This window comes from Brassica napus, chromosome C7 (genome assembly GCF_020379485.1).
Source record: "Brassica napus cultivar Da-Ae chromosome C7, Da-Ae, whole genome shotgun sequence".
Lineage (NCBI taxonomy): Eukaryota > Viridiplantae > Streptophyta > Magnoliopsida > Brassicales > Brassicaceae > Brassica > Brassica napus.
In genome coordinates this window covers 53098121-53122427 of record NC_063450.1, presented here as the reverse complement: position 1 = coordinate 53122427, position 24307 = coordinate 53098121, and the positions used below count along the sequence as shown (strand labels likewise).

Here is a 24307-nt window from a genome sequence, read left to right as displayed (position 1 = left end):
AAGATTGATTCTAAACTTGATGTTTCCAACTGTTTGTTGATTTGGTCCCCAAGTTAGTTATTAGTCGTTGAGGTCCAAGCAAGTAATATATATGTTACAAGATAAATCCACTCTAGTTAAGCCACAAAAGTGTTCAAGACATTGACACGTCCAGTAAAGCAACATCAAGATCCATTACATCAGGAAAACAAACAAAAAAGATGCTACAAGAAAAGTGAACAAAAGAGTGTTATTCATCTGTCTCTGTCACATAGGCCTAAGTTACATACAAAGCTAGCTTCTACGTTCTGTGTTGTTCTATAACTTATGCTCTTTGTTGAGTTCCTTGGGCGCGCCTTCATAGCCTCTCTACCAAGGACCCGTCGATGTCCTTCGCAAGCATTGTCTTTTGCATCCCCATGGCTGGTGCATTGGCTCCAGAAGCTGCAAAAACAAATGGGCCAATTTTTGTTAATTATCAAAACTTGTGGGATTATTAGTCTTGCACATTGTACATAATGGTACGATGTAATGTTATATTCCACTTCACTGTGTTGCAGAGTATTCGACTAAAAGCTTAGACTACTGCCAACACAAGAATACAAGAGACAGTACCTGTTTTTTCTGCTTTTCAATGATTTCAACCTGCATGAAACATTTGATCAATTGGTCAAAACCTCAAGAAAAATATAAAAATACATAATCTCGAGATAGGAAGAAGGGAGACGCACTTGTTTCCTATGCAACTCTTCATTCGTCTCCTTAAGTTGTGCAACTTCTGCCTCCAACTCCAACGTATAAGCCTGAAATGAAAAAAAAGTAAATAACTATACCAACAGTGGTTTTAAAGTAAATGGACACTCACTTGCTTGCGAGCGCGGGATCTTGCAGCTGACTCCCTATTCTTAATCATCCTTTTTTGCCTCCTCTCAATCACTTTCTCCAGGACTGCGCCTGTTTTTCTTGCTCGACCAAACATGTAAGGAACAGGTGGTGACAAAGATGCATCCATGTTGCTCTTTGGAGTCAGATCAGGTGACATCTGGCTTCCAGGAGATACTGCCTCAACCGTAACTCCTGTTTTAAAATCAACAGCTTGAAGATTATTGTTGTTCATAGGCCGAACTCCAAGGATTGAAGGCTTCACTTCCTGGTACTACAAAAAAAAAAAAGCAAAAGAAGATCATTGTCAATTAACTAAAGCATAATCCTGAGAACTACTATCTAACATGTATCTTCAGGTTCTTAGTCACCTGTGTTGGAGGTTGAGAACGGTTGTCCAAACCAACAGTGTTAGAAAAGGCCACAGTCGTCTGTTTGGGAAAAGGTTCAACCTGCTTGGGTATCAGTTGCTGCCGCTGCTGCATCTGCAGAGGCTGAGCTTGAATTTTCAGCAGATCCGGTCTCACTGTGACTCCATAAGGCTGGTTAGGACCAAACTCATTAGGAGCTGAACCTAGACCTGCATTACTGCCAAATCCATAGAACCCACCATTGAAGTTATCAAGCCTCTCCACATGTTGTTGAGGCTCTTCCCTGACCACACCCGCCTTGAGCAAGAACTCCTCCAAAGTCATCTCTCCCAACGTTTGCTGCCTCTGAGGAACTCCACTTGCTCCAGTGTCATCCTCCTCCTTCATCAGCTCCTTCCAGACATCATCAACCCTTTTCTGACTAATCGTACGAGGCAAGGCAATTGAACCTTGTCTCTGCAAACCACAACCACCAACTTCTCCTCCCACACCAACAGACAAACCTCCACCGCTGTTCATAACAGTGTTGTTGGCCATCATTGAGTGGCTTTCCTCAGCAGTCCATATGTTCTTCAAGAGCTCGTCCATGTTCATGGACCCAAAATCCTTCCCAATCCCACCACCCCATGAGTTCTGAAACTCATCAAAGGTTAACGAGAACACCGAGTTCTGCCTCGTCAAGGGAAGACCACTCCCCAAAGCTGGCTGCTTTGCGTTGATAACCTCATCTCTCACAACATCAACAAAGTTCATCCGAGACCCCATCTCTTACTTTCCTTCTCAAATCAAGTTATGAACCTTTCAAGTAAACAAACAAACAAATAGAAGTTATGGTATAATCATACATCCATTACATACAAATAAATGTTGATCACATTCAGACAGTTAGAAACAGAGGAAGAATCTAAAATCACTGATAAAGTATCAATCTTTAGAATAAACAGCAGTTGCATCCAAACCCAGAAGAGTGAAACAAACAAAAAAAAAATCAGATCTTTAATCAATCCGACGCTAGATTTTCCATCATCACACAGAAGAAGCAGAGCAAATAGTGAAAACAGGGGAATCTCAAAAGAATGATCCAAAACACCCAATCATACTCAGCGGGAAAATTCATGATTCTGATCCAATCAATGAATCTGAACAAGAAACCAATCAGTGATAGGGAGTACAAATTCGATACATCAAACCAAAAATGAATTAAAATGGTTAAAAACAACGAAGCAGCTCAGTCACACAAACTCACAAAACATTTATTTTGCTTACCTTGAAATTTTTAATTTTTATCTTACTTTCACTATTTCCTTTTTGAGAAAGGAAAAGACCTGAAAGGATCAAAGAGAGAGATGGTAGAGAGGGGAGAGAAGGACAAGTGTCCCAGGCGTGACACTCGTCGCTATATAAAGGCGGTCTTGCTTGTTTGGACTCTCGGGTTATTTTATTCTCGATGAGGTTTTAAATATCTAATGCCCTCTCTCTGACGTCAGATCGTGCGTGGGGCTAATTTATTGGGCAACGTTGTCCAATGAGAAACGCTGCTTTTCTCAAATAATTAGCGATTCCAACGAATGATAGTTTGCAAAGTGTAAAGATACTGGCCGTTAGATTTGCACCTACTAGTGATCTAAAATTCGCTAAGCGGTTTAGGGGCGCTTTACTGAGGACTAGCGATTAGGCGGATTATTCGCGGCCTAAGCAAGGCCTAGACGTTAGTAAGTTATTAATTTATTTTATTTATATTATACATTTATATGACATATTTTAGTTTTTAAGTTCAATTATAACATTATTATGAAGAATTATGAAAATTAGACATACAAAACATAAGAAATTAGACAAATTTGTAGATTTATAATAATATAAGATATGAATTTGTTGCGTTGCGACGGATTTTGTTTAATGTTTTAATTTAACAAAAACCATAAAATAATAAATCATTTTATTATAGTATTATGATTGTTTTTTGCATATATTGTTGAGATTTATTTTATAATTAAAATTTGTTTTCACACATAAGTTCAAGTTAATATTTGTAGTTTATAATCATAGTGCATAGATGAGTTGTTATAAACTTTATACTAAGAATTAGAGAAAATACTATATATAAACATTTAAACTGAACACAATCCAAAATAGAAAATGAAAAGTAAAAAAAAATGAAAGTTAAATACACCAAACGAATCAATGACAACATTATACATGTTCTTATGTACTAATTTAAGATTTTATTAAATAACTCTTAAAAATTTTATTTTCCTAGGAATTTTTTAAAAAGGAAAAGATTATATTTTATAAATCTCCTTTTTATTTACAATTAAAAAATAAAAAATAATATTAGATACTCTTTTACAATTTTTGTTTAAGATTTTAGAAAAGTTAAATTACTGTCATATAACCTATTACAATTTTCTTATCGTTAGAATTTCAGAAAAAAATATATTGCTATCAGATAAATATTTTTAGTTATTAACAAATATTTTTAAAATTGCTATTTTTACAATTCGTATCAATATTAATTTTGCACTTCTTTTGTTAATTAAATAATTTTTAGTATCATTTTCATCATCAAACATTCTCTTAAAAATAATATCAAATAAAATTTTAAAATTCTCTTTTGGTTAGGACTTAAAAATATTATACAAATTTTGTTTGTTTTGGAATTTTCTTATAAAAAAAGAAAACAACTATCAAATATTCTTTTACAGTTTTGTAAGATTTTACAAAAGAAAATTAATATTATATAATCTTTTAAAATTATATTTTGTCAAAGATTTTAAAAAATAAAATTTATATCTATCAAATAACTATTTCCAGTTAATATTAACTATTTTTAAACGTTGCAATTTTAAAAATTCATTTTTTCAATTTTTCTTGTTAATTGAATAATTGCTACTATCATGTTTATCAATAAATTTTTGAAGTAAAAATTACTATTAAATAAAATTTTACAATTCTCTCTATTCACTATTTAAAAAAAAAAGAAATTTTGTTAATGGAAAAGAAGAAATTATTTTTCACATAATATAAGTTTTTATTGACACATTCACAATCTATTTTTTTAATTGACGCCTATCACAATCATATCAGGTGAAATATTTGAAGTTAATTTTGGTTCATATAGTTTAACACAAATTATTAAAAAGTAAAGTTAGTTAATTATATGAAAAATAAGATTACTTTTACTTTTTTATTTTATTTAGACTTTTAAAAAAAAAAAATTTATTTTAGTTTTTTAGTTTTTTATACAACTATTTTATTTTTAAAAGAAAAATTCTGTTAAATTATTTATATATTTTGTCTTATACGTACAAACACATATTTATCATATTCACACATACTCATGTACGACAATAACATCAAAATTAAAAGTTATACTAGCATCATAAGATGTAATAAGGATAATAAAAAATTGAGTTGTATCAAGAAATTAAAAGTAAATACTCAGGCAATACTTTTGATATAAATACTATTGTGTTTTATAAAAATAATACGTGGATAATAAAAAGTTGAGTCGTATCAAAAAAATAAAAGTAAATACTCATGTAATATTTTTGATGTAAATACTATCATGTTTTGTAAAAATAATATGTGGAAGCTTAAACCTAAATATATATGTAAAATATTTGTAGCTATTTTTGTCATAATTTTTTAACATACAATTATCTATTAAAAAGGAAATTATTTACTTATAAAAAATAATAAGATTACTTTTACAATTTTCTTTTAATTATGCTTTTAAAAAAGTAATATTATTTAATTTAAAGTTAGTTTTTCTTCATGTTTTTATTAAATAACTTATTGTACTTGTAGGATTTTATAATTTGTTTTTGTTTAACATTTTTTTCTGAAAAGTTAATGTTTATCTTTTATAATTCTCTATCTTTAATATCTTTTAAAACAAACATTATAATGAAAAATAGTAATAATAGTAATAATAGTAGTAAAATAATAATAAGACTATTAAATAATATATATAATTAACTTTTAAGAAAAATCGTTTTTATTATTTTAGTATATATATATTTTTATTATGATATAGTTTAACACATATCACATTTTTAAATATATAACTACCCTGTGTCATAATCATGTTAATTAGCAATTTTGAAGAACCAAGCTCAATATAATCTTTTATAATTATATTTGTAATAAAAATTTATAAAAAAAAATATATTAAATAAATTGTTTTGAAATCTATTTTTTAGGATTTTGAAAAAGGAAAATTTCTAAAAAAAATTATTACTAAATATTTTTTTTTAAATCGTTTTTACTATTAAACAATTTTTAAAAGTAGTTTTTAAAAAATTTGTTTTTATTATCTTATTATATATATTTTTAATCATTATATATTTAAACACATGACACAATATTAGAAGGAAAATTATTATCAAATAATCTTTTGCAATTATCTTTTGATTAGAATTTTAAAGAAGTAAAATTACTATTAAATAATATATATAATTAAAATTTAATTAAATTCGTTTTTGTTAATATCTTAGTATATATATTTTTAATTATGAGATAGATTAACACATGTCACAATCTTAAATATATAATTGCTATGTGTCGCGATCATGTTAATTTGCAATTTTGAAGAACCAAAATTTATACAATAAGATATTATGTATATTTTTAATCATTATATATCACAATATTAGAAGGAAAATTATTATTAAATAATATTTTGCAATTATCTTTTGATTAAGATTTTTTTTAAAATTACTATTAAATATAATAAAAAAATTAGTAAAATACGTTTTTGTTAATATCTTAGTATATATATTTTTAACTATGAAATAGATTAATACATGTCACAATCTTAAATATATAATTGTCATGTGTCGCGATCATGTTAATTAGCAACTTTGAAGAACCAAGTTTTATATAATAAGATTATTGCTTAATTTCACATATTTAGGCAAATTTAAATCGATTTAAACCGATTTTAATTGATTTAAGATTGGTTAAACCAATTTGAATCATATAAATCGGATTTTAATAAAATCATTTGGGATAGGACCGAGTTGCCGCCTAGACCGAATTTTAGAACATTGCGTGTGGTGTGGACATCTACACGTGGCGCACTCTGCGCCCTTATAAAAAATTAAATTGAACCAACAAATATTATAATCCTTAGTATTGATCTTCACATGTGATGTGATATTCACTTTGATTTATTTTATTGTAATGTTTGGATTCTGATCTTTGATTCGGTATAATTCAAGTGCCTCTTAGAGACTCCCATATGTTGTGGAAGCCCCCTTCGTCTAGTGGTTTGACCAATGATTCATTAATGCTTCTACACCAGAAGATCTGAGTTTCAATTTCTGGAGAAAACAGAACTAAACAAATTAAAGGAGAAAAAACTTACAAGAGATCTACAACATGGCTCAAGGAATACCGTCAAGCGTGGATCCGATAGGACGGTTCAGGTGATGCAGTCATGCGTGAATCCTCATACGGCAGATAGAATTGTCGGCTGTAAAATCGTCTGTAATATTTCTCATAGTTGTAATAGCATAATTATCCAGCGTTAAAAAAAAAAAAAAAACTCTCATCTTTTATTTCTATTTTCAATCATATTTTAATGGTTTTCTGAAAGAATCTACTGGATTAGGAAAGTCTACTCTCATTAACTTATAAAAAAATGGAACCGTGAGCTTATAGAATTCACATGGGACATGTTCTTTCCTGTCTTAGACTTAATTAATTTTAAAAATCTATTTCATGACGCCTATATGTTTTCTTATTGTTTTATTTTGCGTCCAAAACTTAAAGTTGATAAGAGTAGTTGAACTCTTTAGAAAGATGTCTATCCATTGGAGATCTCTGCATTAGAAAAATAAATTATTGTTGGGAGAAAGCTTTGAGGTATAGCAAGATATAAACTATTACGGATTCCTCAAAATAAAGTATATTTTCTTAGCAAATGCAAATGCATATGAAGTGAATAGCTCGAAGGTTTTGCACTCTTACACGCAATCCAATCATGTTGGCCAGAGATCTTTGATTAGGATTAGGACTGGGCACAGGACAAGTACTCAGAATTTTTCCTATACTTGTAACTCGACTTACCCCGATCGAGTATTAAAAAAATTGCCTTGTACTTGCACTTGCTAATAGCAAGCACTTGATTAAGCAAGTACTCGTTCATATATGAGATACTTGCAAGTAACTTGATGTATGGTACTTGTTTATCTAAAATATTTTTTTTTTGTATTTGAACATTTAAAATATAAATTCCATTTCAATGATTTTAAAATTAGGTGATTTTCTTTATTTATAACAAAAAAAAATTGTTTTTTATGTCACGACCGATGTGAGATAATATAGCGTAAAATTTGATTGAAGAAAATAAAGAATTATTTGATTCCACATGTTTGATATATTATATAAGTATTAAACTAACTGAAATAACAATGTAAATGTTATAAAATATTTTGAAAGTCAAGTAACGGGGCAAAACGAGTCAAGTAGCTAAAATAAATTTAAGATTTGTTACTTGGTTTGGACTTGCAAGTAATCAAATTTCCTAACTTGTTACTTACCTTGCTTATGACAAGTACTTGTATTTACGGGGTAAATACGGGACGGGTAACGAGTTTAAGGTGGGTAACGGGTATTTGTGCCCAACCCTAAGTCAGATTATAAGCTCGATAAAAGATACTTAAGCTAAAAATAGCTTCAATTAAACCTGTGTGTTTCCTCTTTATATTATTGAGGGTGATAGTCTTAGGTTGTGGGCCTTATATGGGGTCTAAATTAAGCTGTAGTACTCGCAGGCTTTAAAAGTTCCAAAACTTAGTAGGGGAGATATGATTCATTTATATACGATTACACATGGACTGGACTCCGAACTATTTATTTCCAACAAACTAATTGGTATGTATGTTTAATCTGGTGACCTTATAGCATCTTTATCCCTGGTCTTTAAGAGAGGTTTTAACAAAAAAAAGTCGGTGTGGACCTCACAAAACAACAAAAAACGTTGCCAAAAATCACGAAATAAGGAACGACTCTTGCACTGTTCGCAGACCCCACTGACACGTGGCGGCCCACGATTGATTCGATTTTAAACTTTTTTTTTAAAACAAGAAAAAAAAAATTTAAAATGGGGTTTTAGAGATAAAGATGCTCTTAAAGGTTGTCAAATGTATTACATTTTACTGCCAAACATGTATGACATCTCAAAACCGATGAGACAATATTCAATCAAACCGGAATTTTGAACTCCGAATTTGAACCGGTTTATATGGTTTAGGGACATTGGGTGGGAAAAAGATTCCAAGTTTGCTTACGAAGTTTAAAGTCTCAACAAAGAAAGCTTCTTTAGTTCGGCCATGACACAGCCTGTCTTAGTCATGTGGACAGCTTAAGATTACTTTAGCAGAAAGTCAGTCGCAAAGGACAGGAGATGACAATGCGATATGTATGAACAGTTTCAATCCTTGAATCCTCAATTTTTGGTTTATATTATTAATTTTCAACAGAAAAGAAGGCTTTTCCCCCTCTTTTGTTAACAACTTTTGTTAAGATAATTTATTACGTTTAATTCATTTGTCCGAGGTAATTATTACCATTAACACACGTCACAGACCTCATAATTAAATGGTTTTATCTAAGTTCTAATCGAATTTCTTATTAAAATAAAATAACTTTTTTAAAAACAACTTATTTAGAGTACAAAATGAATATGACAACAGCAAATCCCCATAACCATATTATTCTGTTTGTCAGAATTAAAATTTACCAGCAGTGGACCGGATCCAGTGACCCAACTGGCCACCTTTTGTAATTCCTGCTTCTGCTACCGTCAACGATTCTCATTCTATTATTGGAATATACTATGTCTGAAGTTTCCGAATAGTCCCTTGACTATTTTATTTCCATGCAACTTTACAATGACATGGTGACTTATTAAAAGTAGAATTACAAATGAATAAACACTTTATTTTGAAAAATATATATCTTCGGTGGTTGGCCAAAACAATAATGTTTTCACCTCATATTTTGGAGGTTAAGATCCATAGTATATGATTATTTTTAACAAATAATTGGAGTTTAAGAAAGAAAAAGTTTTCAGAGATATATGGAAGTATATAGTATAAACTATAAAGTTAGGGGGGTAGATTTACAATTTCATAATAAAGTAACTTTCCGTTTATACACATAGTTAAATATGGAAGTATACTAAAAGTTAGTATATATAGAAAGAAGTGCTCCGCACGCGGTTTTGCGTATGTAATAAAAACACAGAGAGGAGGGAATAGCGCCCCAAAAACACAAACAAAAAACCTAGCCGCTTCCAAAATGTCGAAACGCAACGCATCGCTGTCGCAACCGCCGCCTAGACCGCTGATAAAGCAGCACTCGTGGTCCCCGGACGCCGATCGGGAAGAGGCTTGGCTCAGGAAGAAAGGCAAACGGCCATCGGGTCGTCTCGGTCGTAGCAAGAGCGTGACGGACGAAGATCTGGAAGAGCTAAAGGGATGCATCGAGCTCGGGTTCGGATTCGAGCCTGATTCGCCGGAGCTGGATCCGAGGCTGTCTGAAACTCTGCCAGCTCTGGGGCTGTACTGCGCTGTTAATAAACAGTATAGGAGTGGGTTGTCAAGGACTTCGTCTCTTTCGTCGGTTGCGTCGGAAGGTGAAGTGAGTAATTCGAGCACGACGATCGTTGACCAAGGTATGTCTTAAACACTTTTTTTTAATTGTTTCGTAAATTTATGTGTGTTTTTTGATCTGACGGTGGGGGATTTTGGAGAAGGTGATGATCCGGAGACGATGAAGCTGAGGTTGAAGCAATGGGCTCAGGTGGTTGCTTGTTCGGTGCGACAATTCTCCGGCGAACCAAATTCGATGTTGAATAATAATAATAATGATTAATATTTTTGAGGAATTATTGTTTGTTTGTTCTGATGTGATTGTACAAAGGAATGACAGTTTTGATAAAAATAGCTGTGACTTTTTTTTAAGAAATTTGATTTTAGACTCTAATATTATCGTTTAACCAAAACTATTATTTCAAATGTTCTTCAGTTCTATCTTTTTTTTTTATTTTTTAGTAAATCATTCTTTGGTTTTCTTTGTATTTGGGGAATTAGTTGGTTGAAAGAAATTGTTTTGCATCTTCTTCTATTCGTCTCTCTCAACTCTCGATTATATGAACCAAATCCTTAGAGACATGTAATTGGCTAACCATCAGAATTTTATTTTTGGTAGTGAATTTTGATGTCATTGATATCTTTGCTGTTAAATACGGCTGTGTATTTAACAAACTTAGGGGTTATAGGTCCACATTTTAGTGTAGGCTTTGATACAATGTAGACTTGATGAAAATTTTGAAATATTCTTGGAGAGATTTATACATAGTTAAGAGTCTGAGATAAGAAAAACCCCAATAATCACAAAGAAACCCCAATAATCACAAAGAAAGATGTTAAAAACAGATTGATCTGGCCCGTTAATATGTAACCCGTTTAGGCCCAAGTATATTCATGAACAGATTTAGATATTTAGCCATAACAATGTTGTATGGTTGACAAAAAAAAGGCATAACAATGTTGTACTTGTACAACAACCGTTGTAATAAAAAGGAGAGGTGACTCTGCATTTGGTAGACCTTAAACGAAAGGACAGATATTTCTTACCGGATAGTTTGGTTGACTCGCGAGATATTTAGTTTGGTTTGTCAAACAAAAGGACAGATATTTTTTGGCTTGGTAATGAGCAGATATTTTTGGACGCAGCTACTACCCACGTCAGCAAGGATCTAAAAATATCCATTCGCCAAACCAGTGGCTAATTTTTAATTAATATCCCCAGATTTATCTCATAATCCGAAATTTAAACCGTATATTCCCTGGACTATATCTGCGAAGTGATTTTGCCATATGTCATTTATACAATCAATTTCACAAAACAAATATGACATGCTACTGAAATTGATGACATGTCTTATACCTTAATATGACATGGACAATTGCATTTAATGTTAATTTATATTTTTGGTAAACTTTTTAAAATAATAACTCATATATTACATTTAATGTCAATTTATATTTTTGGAAATTTTTTTAGAATATGAGAATAACTCATAAATCATTATTAAAATAAATATATTCAAATATGGCACTATAAATTTTGAAATATAATTTAATTATATATTTTTAAATTATACAATTTTATTACTAAAATTTTCAAAAATGTATACAATTTTTTTAGAAGATTATAAAAATTTAATAGTAAAATCATTATTTTCTTATATATCTATAAATTTTATAAATATTGTTTAATTTTAATTTTTTTGGTAATTATGCAACTTTTACAAATTTATTTAATATATTTAATATTTAATTAAAATAAATAGATAGAAAAATATATTTAAGATTATAATTTCAAATATATACATGCATATTCTTAAATATAATTTTTATGTTTAATTAAATCAAATTTATATTAAAATATTGATACGAAAAAAAAAATATACTATATTAATAAAAATTTATTTTAAAATATAATTTATATTTAGCTGTTAAAAAATATTTTAAATTTTTTTTACACACCTAATTTTAATGATAGTTGTTACAAATAAACTTAACCGTCTCTAGAATAATTCATTAGAGATGTGAACAAAATATCAAAAACAGAGACAACCTCCTCTACTTGATCTCCCAAATAAATATCCTAGTGATATTTGTCCGAGATATTTATCGTCGGCAGTGACATGGCAATAGTCAAACACATGTAAAAAGCGACGCCACGTGGATCTTTATTCTTTATACTCTTCTCTTTTCATCTCTTCGTTCCTCTCTCTTATGAACACATTTTCTTCCTTAAGAGACGTAGATATTTTTGGGTTGTTGTTATTGTTGTGTGGAGAGCATTGGAGGAGAAGAACGATGGAGAATGGTTCAGAGGTTAATATTGTTTATCTGGAGATGGATCGCGATGCGGAGGCGTCGGCTGAATCTCATAGCGAGTCGTCGACTCTATCAAACTCGCTCGAGTCCGTTCTTACGGTAAAAACAAATCTTCCGCTTGTTTATTATTAGCCTTTGTTTATAAACATGGGAGGAATCTTCAAATCTGATGGCTAACAAACATTATTATCAGATGATGCAATGAGATGCTGATTTTGTGATCTGTATAACTAATCAGAGTTTGTGTGTTTAGTGGTTGTAAACCTGAGAATATGTAATGGCTTAATTTTATTTAACAAGTTATGATTCTGATCAGTATCGTTTCTTGCGAAACTATTTCAGCGGAATGAATGTGGTGGTGTCTGGACGAACGAGAAACACAACTCGTATCTTGATTCTTTGGAGAACTCATTTGTGAGGCAGCTGTATTCCTTACTAGGAAGAGAGGAGGAGACTCGGAGAACGTCTAGAACTCGTCATGTGCAGTCTAACTCTCACGTTTCCACTGATCAGGTTCGGTTTCTCTTCTGACAACATTTGTTTTTGTAATCCTCTTAGTGAAACTTACCGACATTCTTTTTTTTTTTTTTTGCAGTTTACGGTACTACAAAATGGTTGCCGGCAGAAGGTTAACTTTGGAAAGAAACGAGCTTATTTAGAGATGTCATCCGAGTATGCCATTGGGACTACTGATCAAGGAAACGTATTGTGCAAGGAAGAAATCAAAAACTCCGGTGATAAGGCTTTTACTAGAACAGCTATGAGAAATTCTTTGGGGCATGAGTATCCAGCTCAATGCACTGCAGGTAACATTTTGTTTATCCTTGTTTAAAAAATTGAACTCTCTCGCCTTTATCGTTATATTTTCTTCTTGTAACTGCAGAGGTGTCAGGGCAGAATTTCAGAGAAGAAGTAGAAGAGAGGGGATGCAATTCAGGGGTGTCCAGGAAACGCAGAAGAGAAGCTAACTACGATGAGACTTCATTGAATGATCAGGTGGTGCCTTAAGGATGGTGAAGCTCCAGAATGTGGAACGATTCAAAGCAAAATAGGAAGTGAAGTGGAGAATGAATGTGAGAGAGTTTTGCTTGTCCTATAGAATGAGGCTGAAGAGAGCCTTATAGAGGCAGAGGCATTGAATGGGATGAAATTAGGATTGGTTTTTGTTTTGTTAATTTTTGTCTATGTAGCCTGATCGTCATTTCTTTCATAGCTTTTCAATCCCCTTATATATTATTTGTGAAACATTACAACTTCTTTTTGTAGCCATATGTCATCACTAGGATGATTCTTAAAATTATTAGAGAAATAGGTTGGTCCATCTAATTATATAATAAGATTTTTATTAAACTAACCATAAATTCATTATTAATGTCATTTATTATTTCCTTAAATAAAGATTACGGAATTGCCTAATGTGGGTAAAGTATATATGACAATTAATGATTTTGAATAATAAAGATCTGATAAAAAAATGTATCTTCAATCAAATTTGTTTAATTTAAAACTATTAAAATAATTTTTAAAAAAACACAATAACCATATTATAAAAATTTAGATTTTTCTGTATATTTTATATTTTGAATTTTAAAAAATGACTATAAATTACTAAAACTGTTAAAAGTCTCACATTCAAATTTTGCGATCCATGGTTTAAATTTTTTGTTATGACAAAATACAAATGATTACAAAATCATATAAATAAAAGTCTAATTTAATTAATCATTAAGATTTAAAATATATATGTATATATATCATTCTAAATTAAACTATAAACCATATTGAATAAATAAATATTTAAGTTTCAAAATTTACTTTGAATAATTTTTTTTTGATAAAAGTTTTGAACTAACATTGATAAATTTTTTTTAAATTATCAATTACTAAAATTATTAATCCCACAATGAAAATTTTGTTATCAGTAATTTAAATTTTTTGGTATTAAAAATACACATGATAAAAAAACATATGAGTAGAAAGCATCATTTAAAAAAAAAATAGACATTAATATTAAAAATATACTATGTATGTTAATATCATTTAAATTTAATTACATATCCTATCAAAAAAATTTTAAAAAATGTTTGGATTAATAAAATTGATTTATACGTTCGCACCAATTTAATTATATATGTAATAGTTACTGACTTTTAATTATTCAATATATATTTATTATTTCATAATATGTAAGAACATATAATACATAAAATGATTTTTATATATAATGTTTATTCCGCGCAAGGCGCGGATCTTAATCTAGTCTTTTATTATTTTTCTCTTCCATATATCTACCTTCCTTTTGTTTTCATTTTGTAAAACAATATTTTTGTTGCGACATTTAGTAGATACTTCGAATAGTGATTGTTTTTTGGTTCGACTGGTTAAGATAAATTTACTTAAGAAACATGTTCACATTTAACAGCGTGTGAAACTAAAGATTTTTTTACGGTGAGATACAATAGTCGATAGTAAATCCGTTTTTTTTAATCGATTAAATGTAAGCAAATGAAAATGAGAAAATATGATACGTTCTTTCGCATTCACCTTACAAAAATGATCTTTGAATGCGAAATATATATATTGTTTTAGGGGTTGTTCAAACAAAAAAAAAAAAATCTTGTTCTAGGGATATAAAATCTTTTGAGGATCTTGAGAAACAATGGATTCACCATTGTTGGTTTCCTGATTCCCAAATCTGCTGAGTTTTCACAGCGTTATAGCATATAATAGTTGTGATCCCTTAGGGGTCGTATGATTCTTGTGTCACACGTAAAGTAGTGAGAGACAGAAAAAATGATTTGCGTTGTTCCGGGATGTTAGCTAAAGGATCAACCACCACTCGTTTTCAAGGCTGTCTCCTATAACATTGACGGGTTTTGATACAACGACATTTTAGATATTCTGCTTAGCTTCTTTTTGGTTGACAACAAGATTCTGCTTAGGTTACTTGTTTTCCTTTCTTTAACCACAATTTCTATTATTGATATCCTCCGGATATGAAGCAAAATCCTCAAAAACAAACGAGTGTCCCCTAAATATAGACAAAGAATGTTAAGAAAAACCGTTGGTGCTTGCAACGTTGGGTTATTAATAACACACATCTCTATCCTCCTTTAACCCTCTCATGCCCATCTATAAACAGCCTTGGGCCTTTTCCAAGGTTTCTGTTTTAGCCATGGCTAAACCTCCTTCCTTTGTATGTTGCATCTTCCTCTTGTTCTTCTTCCTCTTGTCCTCCTCCTTTGTCGCATTTGCCCTGACCGATACAGAAGCTGCCTTCATCGTGCAGCGACAGCTCTTGACATTACCAGCAAACGGTGAACTTCCTGATGACATTGAATACGAGGTTGACCTCAAGGCTACATTTGCAAACACAAGGCTTAAAAGAGCTTACATAGCTCTTCAAACTTGGAAAAAGGCGTTTTTTTCGGATCCGTTTAACACCACAGGAAACTGGCATGGACCTCACGTCTGTGGCTACAACGGTGTGGTTTGTGCACCGGCTCTTGATGATCCTGATGTCACGGTCGTAGCTGGTGTTGACCTTAATGGCGCGGATATCGCAGGGCATTTGCCTGCTGAGCTTGGTTTGATGACAGATGTTGCTTTGTTCCATTTGAATTCTAACAGGTTTTGTGGTATCATCCCTAAGAGCTTTGAGAAGCTGAAGCTGATGCATGAATTTGATGTCAGTAATAACCGTTTTGTTGGACTTTTCCCTGAAGTAGTCCTCGCATGGCCTGATGTTAAATTCATCGACCTTAGGTTCAATGATTTTGAAGGTCAAGTCCCTTCGGAGCTGTTCAAGAAAGAGCTGGACGCTATTTTCTTGAACAACAATAGATTCACCTCGACCATTCCTGAATCTCTAGGAGAATCTCCAGCCACGGTTGTGAGTTTTGCTAACAATAAATTCACCGGATGTATTCCTAAAAGTATCGGAAACATGAAGAATCTCAATGAGGTTGTCTTTATGGACAACAAGTTGGGCGGTTGTTTCCCGTCTGAAATCGGAAAGCTGTCGAATGTGACGCTTTTCGATGCAAGCAAGAACACGTTCATTGGTCGTCTCCCGACAAGTTTTGTCGGGTTAACGGGTGTGGAGGAATTCGATATCTCCGAGAATAAACTGACCGGATTAGTAGCGGATAACATTTGCAAGTTGCCTAATTTGGTGAACTTCACTTACTCCTACAATTACTTCAATGGACAAGGTGGTTCGTGTGTTCCAGGTGGTGGTCGGAAGGAGATTGAATTGGACGACGTACGTAATTGCTTACCTCATCGACCAGACCAACGGTCCGCCCAGGAATGTGCGGTAGTGATCAGCCGTCCGGTTGACTGTAGCAAGGACAAATGCGCTGGTGGCGGCTCCTCTACTCCGTCGAGACCATCGCTAGTTCCAACTACGCCTGTTCACAAAACATCGCCAGTTCCAACTACGCCTGTTCACAAACCATCGCCGGTTCACAAGCCATCGCCAGTTCCAACTACGCCTGTTCACAAACCATCGCCAGTTCCAACTACGCCTGTTCACAAACCATCTCCAGTTCCAACTCGACCGGTTCATAAACCACAACCACCAAAAGAGTCACCCCAACCGGATGATCCTTACGATCAATCTCCAGTGGGTAACCGACGCAGTCCTCCTCCACCTCATGAATCCCAACCTCCGGTGGTTTTCTCTCCTCCACCAACTCCGGTAAGCTCTCCACCACTTCTTTCTCCTCCTCTTCCTTCACCTCCTCCACCAGTTTACTCTCCACCACCACCGGTTCACTCTCCGCCACCACAGGTTCACTCTCCGCCACCACCGGTTAACTCACCACCACCGCCGGTTCATTCTCCGCCACCACCAGTCCACTCTCCACCACCACCGGTTCACTCTCCTCCACCGCCGGTACACTCTCCTCCACCGCCGGTCCACTCTCCTCCACCGCCGGTTCACTCTCCTCCACCGCCGGTCCACTCTCCTCCACCGCCGGTCCACTCTCCACCACCACCGGTCCACTCCCCACCACCACCGGTCCACTCTCCGCCACCACCTCCTCCACCGGTTCACTCTCCACCACCACCACCTCCACCAGTTCACTCTCCACCACCACCGGTTCACTCTCCACCACCACCGGTTCACTCTCCACCACCACCGGTTCACTCTCCACCACCACCGGTTCACTCTCCACCACCACCTCCTCCACCGGTTCACTCTCCACCACCACCTCCTCCACCGGTTCACTCTCCGCCACCTCCTCCTCCCCCAGTCCACTCTCCACCACCACCGGTTCACTCTCCGCCACCTCCTGTCCACTCTCCTCCACCGCCAGTCCACTCTCCACCACCTCCTGTCTACTCTCCTCCACCGCCAGTCCACTCTCCACCACCTCCACCGGTACATTCCCCGCCGCCACCTCCTCCACCGGTACATTCCCCGCCGCCACCTCCTGTCCACTCTCCTCCACCGCCAGTCCACTCTCCACCACCTCCTGTCTACTCTCCTCCACCGCCAGTCCACTCTCCACCACCTCCACCGGTACATTCCCCGCCGCCACCAGTCCATTCGCCACCTCCACCTGTTCACTCGCCACCACCTCCCCCGGTTAACTCGCCACCACCACCGGTGGAAAAGAAAGAGGCGCCGCTGGCACAAGAACCAGCCCCAAGTGATGAGTTCATCCTACCACCCTTCGTCGGCCACCAATACGCATCGCCACCACCTCCAATGTTCCCTGGCTACTAATATCCATCAACGAGAGAAGAACCGACTCGACTATATATAAAAAGCAAATTGTATCTTCTTGAACTAAATTTGTAAAACGAAAGAAGAAGACAATTAATGTATGATAAGCGAAACCAACTTGTTACGGTACCAGATGTCGGATAAATTTGTACAATGACAACTTCTTATGGTAGATAAAGATTTTAAACTTCTAAGCAACTATAAATGTTTTCACTCTCTTCTTTTAACTAATTAATGTTTTATACATGATTGGTAAACTCTATCATCTAAGATTTGCTACGAAGCAATAAGCGTAATCCTACACTTGTGAATAAGAGTACTCAACGTATATACAAGCTTAATCCCATTTGTGGTACTTGGAATTAAAAACCTCAACACATTGGTTTTGTTTTTTCTTTTGCCTCAAATTAGTTGTACCTAGAGTGAATGTATCCACTTTAACTTTGAATACGCATGTCTACAGTGCAAGTATATTGGCTGTGTTTGAAACATATATATTTAGCTTCAAGGAAGTTTCTGTGTGAGTTCCAACGATAATATTCCGAAAACCTCGCCTATCAAGACCAAGAGATAGCGAGCTCTTTATATTCTTCGCTCTGACCAAACCATAGCCATCTCAAATTAGTAAGATACATGAAGGACTTCAATAACTATCACATAAGGTGATATCTACATCGGTATGCATGAAGTCATCTTGTTTCTGTTTTTCACTTTTCACTTTCCTGTTGATAATATCGTTTGTACCTTCTCACGGATAAGTCTTAGCTCGGTTTCTCTTTTTTTTTGGACCTTCTTCAAAACTTGGATCAGATCTACTCTGAAGTAGGGAAAGAAAATAGTCAAGGAGGGATCTTATACTATATGTTATTACTTTTTTTTTTCTTGCGTTTGTTGGAACTTTTTCAACGTGATCTATATTTGTCATTTATACTTGAACCGTAAATTATCACTGGATTCTGCAAATCAGTCCTTAAAGTTTATAACATTAATAGGAACTGAGAAGCCATTTCTTTCTACAATTAATCATATCATCAGAAATAAGGGCAAAAAACCCGGATCCGAAGAACCGAACCGAACCCGATCCGAAAAAGTAGTACCAAACCCGAACCAAAATTGATTAAATATCCGAATGGGTTCAAAATTTTGGTATCTAAAGAACCGAAACCGAACCCGACCCGAACCGAAGTATCTCGGATACTCGAATGTAACCGAAATAGATTTATATACCTAAATATATTACTTATTTTTAGATTTAATATATATTAAAAACATCTAAAATATATAAGATACTTTAAAGTTGTCTAAAATACTTAAAAATATACATAAATATTCAAAAGTAAATGTCTAAAATAGCTAAAATATATTCAAAACACCAAAATGCTCGAAATATCTATTGATTTTCAATCCAAATATTTAAATTAAACCAATTTATATGTTAATTTTAGGTATTTTGACATATATTATACAAATTTATATGTAATATATTATTTTGATTTATTGATTTTGAGAAATTTTAAGCATATAATGAATATTAAAATTTTAAAAATAATTTAAATGGGTTATCCGAACCCGAACCGAACCCGCAAAGATCCGAACCGAACCCGAATCAAAATTTAGAAATACCCGAATGGGGCTGAAATCTTTAAACCCGAAAACCCAAAACCTGATTAGATCCGAACCGAACCCGAATGGGTATCCAAACGCAAATAACCTTCGAACGAAGAAAAAAGCTTGTAATAATTGGCTTTGCTAAAAAAATGTGACAATTTAAAAGACCACCATGGATAGTAGCGTTTCTTGTCTTATGTCAAACCGTATCTGCCCTATGTCGCGTCCATGTTCACTTGTTCAGTACCCTGCTTCATGTGGAATTGCAGATATTGATGGCTTCGGGTCCGCATCAGATTTTTTTTTATTTTGATGAAAATTTCACTATTTATCTATAGATATTTCCCTACTTCAGATCAGATCTACTCTGAAGTATAAGAATAACATAATACAATATTTTATACATTATAAGATAAGAACACCTTCAATGTAAGCATATCATATAAATATCCCAACTTACAAAAAAAAAAAACTGTTGTTTAAATGATTTAGTTTCTCAAATAATGCAGAAAATTCATTCCAAAGAATTTCAAATGATCTGCACTGTGTGAATGAGATAATTTTGAATGTATTTCTCTATTATCTGAGAAATTCAAGCATTTATATATCATTATTGTATCTTTTTTGGAAATTAAGAAACTCTCATGATACATTAGAAGTCTTCAAATTTATTTATAATATTAAATCTTCACAAAAGCCTTCATCATGATATTTATAAATATTTCATTAGTGGATTTTTTAAAAAAACTTGAGGAAGCCATACTAAAAATTATTATTTGAAATTTTTTGTGTGAATTTACCCATTGTTTTAAGTTCACTAATAAAATATTAGTATAATTTTTAATATCTGAAATAAATATTAATATAATACTTAATTAAGAGTTTTTGGTGAAAAACTCCCTTGAAAATGCTTTAAACACTGACCATTCTGTTTAGAAATAGTCAAATAGGTTAAGACTTGATCAGAATACTCAATCTAACATTTACATTCTGACCTAATTAGCTCAGGAATTTACTCTCAACACTTTATCCTTTAATTGTACACTTAATGTGGCTTCGTGTCTTAATTTCAACAGTTATTCTCAGGAAATATATGAAAAAGAAATTTTTATTGATTACGACAGGAGAGTTTGTTTAATTGTCAGCCAACTAATTTAATGTGAGATGTTTGTGTTGCGCAGGGGCGAAGCCAAGTACAACACTATGGGGCCTGTGCACCCGTAATATTTATCTATATTATAGTTTTTATGTAAGATATCATTAAAATCCTGCTAGAACAGATGGAAAAGTAGTGCTTGTGCACCCATAAGGTTCTGAGCTCGAGATTACATTTTGACCATTTCCCTTTTATTATGAATAGTGCACCCAGTTAATAAACACCCTGGGTTCGCCGCTGGTGTTGCGTGATTTGTAACTGCATGTGTCTTAATATATCATACTAGTATATTTGTACCGTCAATATTATATATACTTTATGAAAAAGAGACTAAGAGGCGCCCTTTACAGAAGAGCATTAAAAGTTGATTTTTATTAAAACTGAGGGACCCACCTCTTAATAACTAACTTAAGAAATGGGGTTAATGCTGCTCTAAGTGCATGTCAAGTTTCTAAAACTTGTAAGTTATCTTATGAGCTTTGTATAGATATGAACATGGCGATTGGTAATTAATCACGAGCAAATCACACAGTGTGTTTCTCAAGATCCATATAGTGTCTGATACAATGGCACATCTAGAAATAACGAGGCAATATGTCTAAAATAAATTTTCGATCTGATCCGTTAGTAAATCGATCAAGCGTGGTCAACTCTTAACCGAATATTTCTTTTAGTAAATTATTGTATCAGCTAAAAAATGTGCGCAGCAAGAGAATAAGATAAGAAAGACAATTGCATTACGTACGTTGCATCTCCTCTCCCAAACTCTAAATAATTGAGTCTGTTCCCATCAGACCCTTCGCTTTTGAGGAGTTATGAAATTTCACATCCTTACCTTTTCGTAACTAAAATGTAAAAGACAAATCTGTTCACTCTAACTAAAAACAATACAAATACCAAATCTTAATAGCTAATACTCTTTTACGGAAATTAATGGTAACTACACTTCTATATATTAGTTGGAGGATTGTTTCAAACACAGTTCAACATTAAAATTGAATTGGATATCAAATTTGATATGGATAACTATTATGTTCTTAGTGTACATGTATACATCTTAGATGTAAAAGTTCCCTTAAAGAAACTTTACTTTGAAGATCACGAGTTTGAAATTCGGCGGTGAAAATATGAATGAACCGACAACCGCCATCATTCGTGGCAATCTTTGACCTCATACTACACATGAAGGATAATTTTCTTTTCATGGTGATATGGCCGCATGGTTTTAACCTTAAAAAGTTGATTAAAAATACTCTGTTATTAACTTTTTGGGTAAGATTATTGATTAATACCAAATATAAATATATTTCATATCAGTTTTTTAACACTATTCTACGAGTGTTTACTTAATACTATATCTTTTTTTTCTTAATACTATATCGTAATTGCCTAAAATAATGTGTACTTATATGCAATACAAACATTCATATTTTCTCAAGGTGTATTGATATAATTTATGATAGTGAAAGGTCTGCAAATTTTTTTTAATGATAATTAATGGAAGATGTAAAAGTGAAAACATACAAAAGATTATTGAGCTTCGAATGAGATATTTTGTGTGAAATAACTAAAAGAAATACCCCTTATTATTATTATTTTAAAAAGAATTTTGTTATTCTCAATTATGTGAAAAAGTCCAAGTCCAAACCCAAAAACCCAAGGCATGTCCAAGGATAATTGAAGATTGATATAGTAATTAATTGAATAACTTGCCGTGGAGTACTTAAATAGGTATCGTTATGAAGAAACATGTAATATTTAACAATTTGGTTGAACATGAAAATTATTTCCGCTGCACGTCTTGTTAACCATTTTGAGCATTGGATTATAATTATATTATTCTGGAAATTATTTGCTAGAGATAATCAAAAGAAATGGACACCAGGAGGAAATAAACTCGACAGGAAACTGCAAATCTTATTGAAAAAAAAGTAAAGTAATTTACAGAGTTACAGGAATCAGCAAAACCTACATCTAAAAGTCTACCCCCAAAAAAAAAAGAGTAAAAGAAAGAAGCAGAATGGTTTCATAAGAGAAGAAAAAAAATTATTCAAGGGAGAAATCCAAAGAGGAATGGAGAATGGTAAGAAGTGGAAATGCCATGGGGGAGGAGAGGCGGAGGAGGCATAGGAGTACGGTGGTTGAGGTGTTGCCGCCAGGCAATCTGGACGGCTTCCGCCACCGCTACGACGAACTCCATTCCTATCTTCAGAAGCTCTATACAAATCTCTATCCTTTTTATCATCATGATTCTCTCTTTGTTTTAATATTTTTTTGAACTCTTTCACTTCATCTTCTTTGTATTTATACCAAGAATCCAAAAGCGTTTATAATTAATCGTTTCTTATGATAGTGACATAAAAACAGGAAATGAAATAAAACACTTTCACCGTTAAAAGAAAGAAAAAGAACCGAACATAAAATATTAATCTTGTTTCTTTTAATCTTTACTTTCAGCTGATAACCATTAGCTGATTGCAGCCCAAGATGAACAAAATGGATAATATATTGTTCTATTTGATGTTCTTTTTCTATAAATGATTTCAAATTTCGTTGAACAAATATGTTTTGTTTCTGTAATGGAATTATTTTACCCACTAATAGTTTTTTTTTTGTATTGGGTCTTGGTACTTGACAAATACGTCTCTGAATATGAAAGTTAGTCGGATGGTGTGGCTTTTGGACGCCCCCAAACGACAAGCTTCTTTTAACCGACGAGGCACGAGATCTTTTAACGACCGACGGTATAAAGAGATCATTTGGATAACCACACACCCTAATAATTTTAATTAGAGTAATTAGGTTTCATATACACGAAAAAAAGTCATAATTAGCTAACTATTCTATACACTATTGATATTTTTAAACCCCAAAACTACCCCTGCCCAAAATTTTTCTGTCTCTCTCCCTTTCTCTCCCGTGTCTCTTCTACAAAATCTATTGCCCAAATAATTAATCTTCTTCTCTTTCTCTCTCTTATATCTCTTTAAAATCTCTAAACTCATTTTTTTTCATTTCTGCAATGGATTCTTCATTTCTTTTCTGTTTTCATCGATGTGAATACCTTTTCATCTAAGTGTATTTCTTTCAACACACTGTCTAGATCCAAAGAGTATTATCCTCTCGATGAGTTCGTCTACCATAGCTTCTTTGTTGATTTGTTTGAGGTCCACCATGATATAAAGGTCCTAAGCAATTTTATGGCGCATAAAAAGGAGATCTCTTCGACTCACATGCTGATAAAGGCACATGGCTGTATAACAAGAACAAGATTTCTGTTAACTAGTAAATGTTTGATTAGATGTTACCAAATAAGTCTCGTGAGCATATACAAGTTTGGTTAGTTGTTAAAGCTTTACATTAAATTTCTTTGTTTCAAATTAGTTATGGTTATATGATACATGGCTATAAATTTCTATAGAATATGTTTCATTTATCTGATACTTGTTTGGTTAGATGTAACAAAATATATCGTCGATTTAAATAATAGCTGATAAGATGCTAAAAATATCATCGATAGCTGATATGTAGTTTGGTAGATGATACCAAAAAGGTTAGCATGCTAACTTTACCATTGTCTATTCAACTTTTATATGCTTAACCTTTAAGAATTATAATATTATATATAAACCAATATTACATCCAAGTTTAT

At 33.2% G+C, this 24307-nt stretch overlaps 5 protein-coding genes across 7 annotated transcripts; 3 read left to right on the top strand and 2 right to left on the bottom strand.

Moving 5' to 3' along the window:
* Positions 1-88: 88 nt before the first annotated feature.
* Positions 89-2671, bottom strand: LOC106436713 (ABSCISIC ACID-INSENSITIVE 5-like protein 6). 3 transcript variants are annotated; one of them, XM_013877669.3, is made up of 6 exons: positions 2499-2671; positions 1233-2030; positions 845-1135; positions 711-782; positions 595-624; positions 89-423 (listed from the first exon to the last, which is right to left on the bottom strand). In XM_013877669.3, the coding sequence occupies exons 2-6, from the start codon at positions 1995-1997 to the stop codon at positions 349-351; spliced, it is 1233 nt and encodes a 410-aa protein (XP_013733123.1). In that variant the 5' UTR covers positions 1998-2030; positions 2499-2671; the 3' UTR covers positions 89-348. The 3 variants fall into 3 exon arrangements, with proteins under 3 accessions (XP_013733123.1, XP_013733124.1, NP_001302856.1); XM_013877670.3 differs by lacking the exon at positions 2499-2671 and adding an exon at positions 2333-2479; NM_001315927.1 differs by lacking the exon at positions 2499-2671 and having other exon boundaries at positions 349-423; positions 1233-1997.
* Positions 2672-9445: 6774 nt separating this feature from the next.
* On the top strand, positions 9446-10278 carry LOC106436709. Its single transcript, XM_013877664.3, has 2 exons — positions 9446-9918; positions 10000-10278. The coding sequence occupies exons 1-2, from the start codon at positions 9543-9545 to the stop codon at positions 10116-10118; spliced, it is 495 nt and encodes a 164-aa protein (XP_013733118.1). The 5' UTR covers positions 9446-9542; the 3' UTR covers positions 10119-10278.
* Positions 10279-12002: 1724 nt separating this feature from the next.
* BNAC07G44650D (cold-regulated protein 28) lies at positions 12003-13401 on the top strand. The gene is made up of 4 exons (XM_022707128.2): positions 12003-12253; positions 12497-12667; positions 12750-12960; positions 13038-13401. Exons 1-4 carry the CDS (start codon positions 12050-12052, stop codon positions 13160-13162), a joined length of 711 nt encoding a protein of 236 aa, XP_022562849.2. The 5' UTR covers positions 12003-12049; the 3' UTR covers positions 13163-13401.
* Positions 13402-15096: 1695 nt separating this feature from the next.
* Positions 15097-18122, top strand: LOC106436712 (pollen-specific leucine-rich repeat extensin-like protein 3). The gene has a single exon (XM_048763342.1). It carries the CDS (start codon positions 15279-15281, stop codon positions 17889-17891), a length of 2613 nt encoding a protein of 870 aa, XP_048619299.1. The 5' UTR covers positions 15097-15278; the 3' UTR covers positions 17892-18122.
* A 4430-nt stretch (positions 18123-22552) lies between these two features.
* Positions 22553-22941, bottom strand: BNAC07G44640D. The gene has a single exon (XM_013877665.3). The coding sequence runs from the start codon at positions 22901-22903 to the stop codon at positions 22706-22708; it is 198 nt and encodes a 65-aa protein (XP_013733119.1). The 5' UTR covers positions 22904-22941; the 3' UTR covers positions 22553-22705.
* Between the last annotated feature and the right edge of the window lie 1366 nt (positions 22942-24307).